Here is an 8657-nt window from a genome sequence, read left to right on the forward strand (position 1 = left end):
TGCGGGAAACGAGATGAAGGCTACAAAGATGATAGTTGCTGAACTGGAGAATATTGATGTCGAAACGCAACACTTGTTCATCCCAATGCTGACCGAGAAAGAACATTTCACATTGCTTCACTTTGACATCCATGGCAGAAGTTGGACACACTACAGTTATCTCCTAGGTTCTTCAAACTATTTAGAGGATGCTAAAATAATGGTGCAAAGAGTAAGTCAGCTTCTTAGCGTTCAACTTGAAAGTACTAGTGTGGATGAAATTGATGTCGTCGTGAAATCAGATTGTCCACAACAGGGCGAAAGGTAGTTCCTTAGCTCTTTGAACTGAAATTATAACATATAAACTGAAACAAATTTTGAACTGACATTATGTATTCTTTTTCTAGATCGGTAAACTGACATCACATATTCATTTGTCTTGCAGTCCCGATTCTTTATTGTATGTTATCTACTTCATGGAATGGGCAATGAAAAACGGTTACTCCTTTGAAGGCAAAGATACTCTTGGAGAGAAGATGGGCACAAGACGAATCGATCTCGCATATGAAATACTAAGTTATGAGAATAGTTGCTGGAAAGTTTGATATATTTAGGTTGTTTAGAAAAATTTTATTAATGTAGTTCATTTGGAAGTACTTTTTTTTTTGTTGAACTATGTCTTCATATACATTTGTGATCCGCGGATTCGTCTTAATTAAAATATGAATTTTTTTTACTGAAAAATGCCTATACTTCAATTTCCTGATAGTTGTGTTTGAATATGCTGGATGAAACCAGAATGATAACATTTTTTTGTCAAAATATACGTGATGTAACCAGTTTCACCCTGGACAAAAATCTCATTTTTTTCCAGAATATGCAGGATGAAACTGGTTACATCATGTATAAAACTATTTTCAGAGTGTACAGGTTGAAATTTTATTTTTTGTCAGAATATACATGATGAAACCAGTTTCACCCTGGACAAAAATCTCATTTTTTTCCAGAATATGCAGGATGAAACTGGTTACATCGTAGCCTGTAAAACTGATTGCATTCAAGTTTTACAATGAAAACTGAAAAGAATGTACAATTAAAAACAGAGATATATATACTATAAAACTGAAGAGAAATATGTTTTTATGAACAAAAAAACAATTCAAGGGAAATACTAGTTGCGAAAATATAATTCCGGGTAAATGAATCTTAAATGTGCAACAAGAAGCTGCAGAGAAGAATTAACTAATAAAGAAATCATAGTAAGACGCTGTACAGAATGAAGGCTGGAGATGTTCTTAAGCAGGTTCTTAACATTGCTCTATCGCAGGAGGATTAGGACACGTCGTTTTTTTATGAAGTGCCTGAGTACGGCAGTTACCGCACGTAATTGGTCTCTTGAAACTTGCGCTACCAGTGTTGGGAATCCGCTTCTTCTTTGGCCTACCAGGTTTTTTTCCTAGGACAGTTGGTGGGTTCACGATATTTCCAGTAGCAACATCAATAGTATTGTCGTAATCGGGAATGGGCTTGATAGGACGATCATACGGAGCACGGAAGCTGGAAATGCTGAAAAACGGATTAATGTACTCGTAAACATTGATCTTAGATGAATGCATACACGCAATAGCATGATCACAAGGGAACTGCTCAGTAAACCAAACCCTACAGCTGCAGTGAAATTTCGCAATATTAACAGCATGTGTGTACTTTCCATCAAAAACTTCCCACTCCATATCCCCAGACTTGGTTATTCTCCACTGAACACCAGCACGAATGGAAGCCATCACTTTTTTCTCTAGCCTGGGACAAATGAATCCTTTATACGTCGCCCCCTTCAACTTCCTTTTACTCATATGATCCATTATTTTAAGTCTAATCCAGTTAACAAGTGTTGCAATAGGCATACCTTTTGCTTCCTTAATCCAAGAGTTGAACGAATCTGCAATGTTTGAACACATGTCGCCATAACGACATCCCAGACAATGTGCATTGGACCAACATTCCACTGGAAGGTCACTTAAGAATTTGTGAAGACCATCACATCCCATATCCTTCAACTTTTGCATACCTTCATGAAAGCCTTTATGCGTTGATGAATAAAAACATTGTTTGAACAAATCCATCGCAGCACCATGCTCTCCCTTTTTCTTGTTGGTCTTACCGCATAATTGTTCTTCAAATGCTGGTAACAAAAACCATGATGGAAAGTTGGAAAAACATCACGAATCCCTTGGATCAAACCTTCGTGGCGATCCTAAATAAAATTTAGTACCCGAGGACCCAAGATAGATTTTAGTTTATCCAAGAACCAATGTCAATTGTCAATAGTTTCGCTTGAAACGATACCGTATGCCAGAGGAAATATTCCTACAGAAACAAAACAAACACAAAAAGAAACAATCATATTAAACTGACTGAAACTGCGATTGTACAGAATGAAACCAGTTTCATTCTCTAGTCTGACTTCACCAATTAAAGATGAAACAGATAAAAAAATTCTGAATTTCTTTCAAATTTATAATCTGACATCAAAAATGAAATCTAAAAATAGAAGACGTACCATTATTCGCATTCTTCCCGGTAGCCGCCATAAGACAACCCCTAAATTTTCCAGTTAGGAAAGTTGCATCCAAGAACAATACCGGGCGACAATATTCGAAACCCGAGATGCAAGTATCGAAGGCTAAGAACAAACTCTTAAACTGGCCCCCTTTAATAACTAAATCATCCCTACTTCTTGGATCATGTTTCTTCACGGCTTCACACCACCAAACCAAGTCAGTGTATGATTTAGTGTCCTCACCATACAATTCCTTCAAACATAATTCTTTCCCGGCATGCACCTGATCGTAGCTCAATTCTAACCCATAATCACTTTTGAATTCTCTAACAATATCCCTGCATTTCTTGTTGGGATTCTGTTCGATCTGGTCAAATATCAAGCTCTTGACAAGTTCGCGCGTAACCGAATCATCCTTTGTTCCGTCACTATAACCAGCATAACATGTATGTTCCCCGTTATAGGTCTTGAGGAATAAATGACCCTTCACATTGGAAGTCTTCGGAGCTGCATGGAACTTCCAGTCGCAAGTAAATTGCTCCTTGTAAAAACACTCCACCGTATACCGTTCTGGATTTCTCTTGACGACTCTGACCTTGCGACCAGAAAAATGGTTATATTTCTCAACAACAATACGAGCTTCATCTAGTCCTCCATAAAAATCTTGACCAACACCTTTTATAATAAACTCTCATTCAGCCGCCTTGCAAGATCTTTTAACTGCCAACTTTCTATTGAATGCACATTCTTGAGACATGGGGATATCTTAAGACGAAACAAGCTCTTGAGATGAAGGAATAAGTGACTGATCTGAGCTATTTCCTTTACCTAAAAGCAACTCCGTCATTGTAGGTGTACGAGTAACTTTACTGCTGTTCGGAAGATGACGAGGAATAACCAACTAATCTGTGATAAGGTCTGGTGCTAAACGAAACTCGCTCATAGTAGGTTCACGAAAAAAATCAGGAGCACAAAGAGGAACACGTTCAAATAAACGAAGCTCCAAGAAAGACAACTGCTTAAAAATACACAATGATAAGAAAGACCGGAGCTTCACATCACTGTCAACAACATTGCTTCTCCCCTCATAGTCAAATACAAACTGAATTGAGACCGGTGAAATGTTATTCCAATAAGAACAAACATGCGACTTCAACTCATCAATTGTTGACTTCACATTAACATGGTATGGACATGCATCAGTGTCACGGATAACCACACAGAGAAAATGACGATCCATCTACAAGGAATATATAAACAACATAAATGAATCTGGATGTATTCAATTGATAAAAAACAAAGACAAAGACAAAAACAAATTAAACAAACAGGTTGAATAAAAATAAATGATGAAGCTAGTTTCATCCTTCTTTAAAAGATGGAAAATAAATCAACTATCCTAGCCTTCACCATCAGGTGCATTCACTACTGGTGTAAGACAAGCTAAACTATTACAGTAACTTAGTAGTTATAATAGTTCATTAGAGGATTCCAGACATCGTGCTGAGTTCCGTAGAATTGTAGGATTACAGTAAGCTAGTACTCATACTAATCATACCAAATGGAGACATCTACAAGGAATATCTGAATTGTAGTAACCAGTTAGAGCTTTCTGATGTTAACAGATTTCCGACAATTAAAACATACTCTTTTCAGCGTTCTTTTAAATAGTTGAATAGTCAGAAGCATACAACAAACACACAATTAACAGGTTAAGGAGGACCAACTAAAACCAAAATTGGTTTGCATCTGTCTACCATCAAAGTACCCCTTGGGCACAATGTACCACCAAAGAAGCTGTCATAAGTTACTATGTACTTCTACGAATACCTTCAGATTAGTGGATAAGGAACCAATCAAGTGACCTTCTACGAGTACTGCTCTAAACAGTTCTGTATAGTACTTTCTCCTTCAGCAGGGTTGTTCTTGACAGCTTACTAGCAAAGTTCTGTTTCCCTTAAGCCTCTAACACTCAACCAAGTTATCATGATTGCATAACTTACCTAATACGGAATCAGAATCCGAGAAAACATTTAAAAACGGAGAGCAGTCTGGTGTAATGCAACAAGTGGCAAAACCAAAGGAGAAATCCTAATAATAACCTAAACCCAAAATTGGTTTGCATCTGTGTATATTGCATTGAAAATAAGATTACTAAACCCTAGAAAACATGATTCGAGACACACCAAATAATATCATCGCGTTTAGAAGCACCAACTAAACCCAAAATTGGTATTAGTAAATCCCTGGATAATCAAAATCAACAACTAAAATCAAAAATTAACAAAAATCACATAATAAAAATTGATAGAGAAACTTCAAAATCGACAGAGAAACTTCAATTGGACAAAAACCAAATCAAAATTATATCAATTGAAACTTCAAACTTACCGATTCGATGATTTGAAAGTAGAGTATTCTAAACTTCGATTGAACAATCCTGGATCACCATGTATTGAGCTCATAGATCTGGAAGGGAAACGAAAATCGCTCTGAAGAAATGGGATGAATCTCTGATTCGAAAATCGCTCAGAGCTTAGAAGGGACGAAGCTGTTTTGTTTCTTCACGAAGAGAAGACTACTGTTTGAAAAAAGAGGTTTAAAAGGTCAGGGGATATTTTAGGTAAAACATTTTATTTTATTTTATTTTTCCCGGGTGAAATATCCAAATTGACTAATTGAACAGTATATTTCTGATTTTTGGTTATATAAACAATATAAAAAGGTAGAAATCTATTTCACCCAGAAATTGTTTGTTTTGGTCTTTTTGACCAATTTTATGTTTTACATAATGCATTTTGATCAACAAATACCTACTTTTCAAGAGACGTTTTAATTGTGACTTTGTCCACGAAAATAAGTATCTTTTTTCCGTAAAGAATGCTTTTACCAATTTCTCAAGGAAAAGGACCTCCATTTATTAAAAATAAGAAGATGCAGGTAAGTAAGAAATGGCCACTTCTGGTTCACCTAGTTAAAGACTGATTAAGACCCATAAAAAGTCACTAGCTTTTTATTGATTTGGCAAACCTTACATTAAAAAGTCACTAGTAGCCTAGTAGGTTGAGGTTAGGGTGTGAAAATGTACATAATGTTTATGAGCTTTAAACCTACCACCATTTTGAGCTTCAAGATGAAATTTGTCTTCATTAGAATTTATTAGAGAAAATTTGAACTTCTAGAAAAATATGATTAGCAAGATAATTGAGAGTTTGAGGTTTTGAGCTCTGGCTTCCCTTCTTCCTCCATCTCGGGACCCTAGTTAGTAAGTTCGCGAATGATTCGCGAATCATTCGCGAATTTTTCCGTATCACGAATTTTACCGTCTTATTCGCGTACGTTTGCAACTCCGAACCCAAGTCGCGTATTATGTGGCATTCCCGGATTATTCGCGAACCGTTCACGAATTTTACGTATCCCGAATGATACGTCCGCTTAATTCGCCATAAATTCTTTAGCTTTTACTTTTTAAAGACTCCACTTTTTGGGCTTTACTGCCTCCCGAGCATACACGACCGAATATTAAAAGTGTTGAAATTTTTATGAAACAAAAACGACTGAAGAGATTTGAAGGTGAAGGTGAGAGAGATCTCAAACTCACTAACCAAGCATCTAAACCACCATACGACGTCCTCTTGAATAACTAATGTTGTATATATTATTAATATCATCATATTAAGTTTATTTTTTCTTTAAATAACTCACACATATGCATAAAAATTGGTCTATGACCTTATAAATAAAAATTATTTGTTATATATAGATACCGAATTTTCAGAGCCGAACTCACATTTATAAATCGAATTATACACGTACGTATGCCGTTCCGAATTATTGACGAATCACGTCCCGTTGACCGAATTTTGGACCGAATCTGGATTTTACAAAACCGTATAATACTCGTACGTTTGCCGTTCCGTACGTTTTCCGAATCCCGAATTGCTAACTAGGCTCGGGACTAGTGACTAGTTTTATTTCCATTCACGTATAAAGTATAATCATGCTAATACGCAAAGAAGAAAAGAAAAACAAACTAAAGAAAAATATATTGCCACCGTACACACCTTCAATCGATGGTCTTTATGTTGGATGCATATGAAACATTGCAACCACGATGCTAATAGCTAGCTTTGGTCCAGCGGTCTAAGTTGTCAAGCACTTCTAGTGGATATATAGATAATAGATAGGATAGTTGGATCCACCCCTGACTGACGACAGCCTAACCTATTTTGTTTGGTGAACCTTCCCGTTGAAAATATCAAGACCGTGTGCATCTGATTGATTACTAATTTTATTTTATATTGGTTTATTTGCATACTGGTTCTCGGGCTCAATATTCAAACTACATTTTTGTGATTTTCACATGATCCAGGATGAAACATAGACGAAATATATGGAGGAGAATCCTAGCTTTAGTACATACGCTTTTGAGAGATCTATTAACTAATGCAACTACCAAACCAAGGTTATCCCAAATGGTAATAAAATAAGAAAAGCCAAATGTTTTGCATACTTATAATTGCCCAACAAAGACAACCAGTATGGAAGCACATACGCTTGTCCAAACGTGTGTCCACATCTGATGCGTAGCCATTGCATACCCACACAGACACGCCATGGAAAAGATTACCACGCATCTCATAAATATTCTCAGTAAAAAATAAAAAAAAACATTCTCAGTAAAAAAATAAAGAAAAAAATGAAACATGAAAATTATTAAATTACAAAAAATCGATAGGTTATTGGATGTTCATGATGACATCTGTCACAATTTGATCCGGGTAGAACAGGATTGCGTAGTCCCATATCGTTGTTGAGAGGTTCTCAAGTGGCTTGTGTCTGTAGCATGATTTGTCAACCCATTCGATGTCTAATTCTCTTCTTATAAATGTGCTAGATAGCGAAATGTGGAATTTTGGCCATCCTCTACTTCATGATTGGTCCGGACTCGGAGGAGATTTTCGAATCCGTTTCGATTTATACGTTTTCCCATCTTCGTTATGTTGCCTCTTTCTACGCTATGAGCATGGCTCAAGTTTCAGCGGTTATAGTAGTGATGATATCTAATGGTTGTGATGTCTCTAAAATTGTTCTCGTTGTTGTATCTCTAAAAATGAAACCTTCTCCCGCGATGTCTGGGTGTCCTCAAGCTGTAAATTTGTGTTGATCTTGATGTATTATAAGTTAGGCTTGATCTTGATACACTATAAGTTAGGCTGGAAGTATATATTCTAGATGATACTATCAAATTAATACATGTTCGACGACCACCAATTGACCAAGAAATGGAAGACCCCGAGTACTATCGTTCTACAGATTTTTTAATCATTCCATAATCGAATACAACGACTTGAAGCGTATCTTTCAGGAAAAAGTCGAATCAGTAAAACTACACTTTGGGACTGAAGGAGTATACAAAAATCCTCTTTCAGTCAAGACTTTCACTTTCACTGAGAACCTATAAAGCAAGCAGTACAATCTCTGATTGACTATTTATGCGAGCTTCTCTACTTCTCGAAGGAACAACGGAAAAACATCTTCACTGCTCCCAATCATGTTGTATCAGGTAAACGCTTATCTTTCCAAAAAAAAGCTGACGCACCTCTTGAACCGATGAAAGACAAAGAGAAGTATAACTAGAGGTTGGCCGCCACCTCCATTCTCAAAGACATTAAATGTGGAAAAACATCGACTGATGTCGGCACCGTCATTCAAGCAAAAACTTTCTCGATTTAGATGAAATTCCTAGTTAGGAATTCATGTAAGCATATAAAAAGTCCTCCACGAAATAACACAGAAGAATATGCACTATAGTCCAGAGTTATGAACCGTGCACAATGACCGTCCATGGCGGCTAAGTAAGTATTTGAACTTATAAGCTGTAACGGTGTTCAATACCTCTGAAGACTAAACAATGATCCACAAGCCCAAAGTGTTGTAAATAAATTTGTCTTGGAAGTGTCTATCAGAGTTGTAGCAAAAGCAAACATAGTCTTGTAGGATAGTTCGTGAGCTTATGCTAAACTGGAATTGGACAGGTTTGCAAGCCGATTTGCATACCACTTGCAGTTCACGAACTCGGGCCGTAGGGGTTTGAAAACCTGTGCCAGTTCGCGAA

The 8657-nt window shown here is 36.7% G+C and overlaps 1 protein-coding gene across 1 annotated transcript; it reads right to left on the reverse strand.

The window, feature by feature from the left end:
• Positions 1 to 1286: 1286 nt before the first annotated feature.
• On the reverse strand, positions 1287 to 3386 carry LOC113272751. Its single transcript, XM_026522549.1, has 4 exons — positions 3368 to 3386; positions 2540 to 3214; positions 2326 to 2346; positions 1287 to 2161 (listed from the first exon to the last, which is right to left on the reverse strand). Exons 1-4 carry the CDS (start codon positions 3384 to 3386, stop codon positions 1287 to 1289), a joined length of 1590 nt encoding a protein of 529 aa, XP_026378334.1.
• Between the last annotated feature and the right edge of the window lie 5271 nt (positions 3387 to 8657).

Source organism: Papaver somniferum, chromosome 4 (genome assembly GCF_003573695.1).
Source record: "Papaver somniferum cultivar HN1 chromosome 4, ASM357369v1, whole genome shotgun sequence".
Taxonomy (NCBI): Eukaryota; Viridiplantae; Streptophyta; class Magnoliopsida; order Ranunculales; family Papaveraceae; genus Papaver; species Papaver somniferum.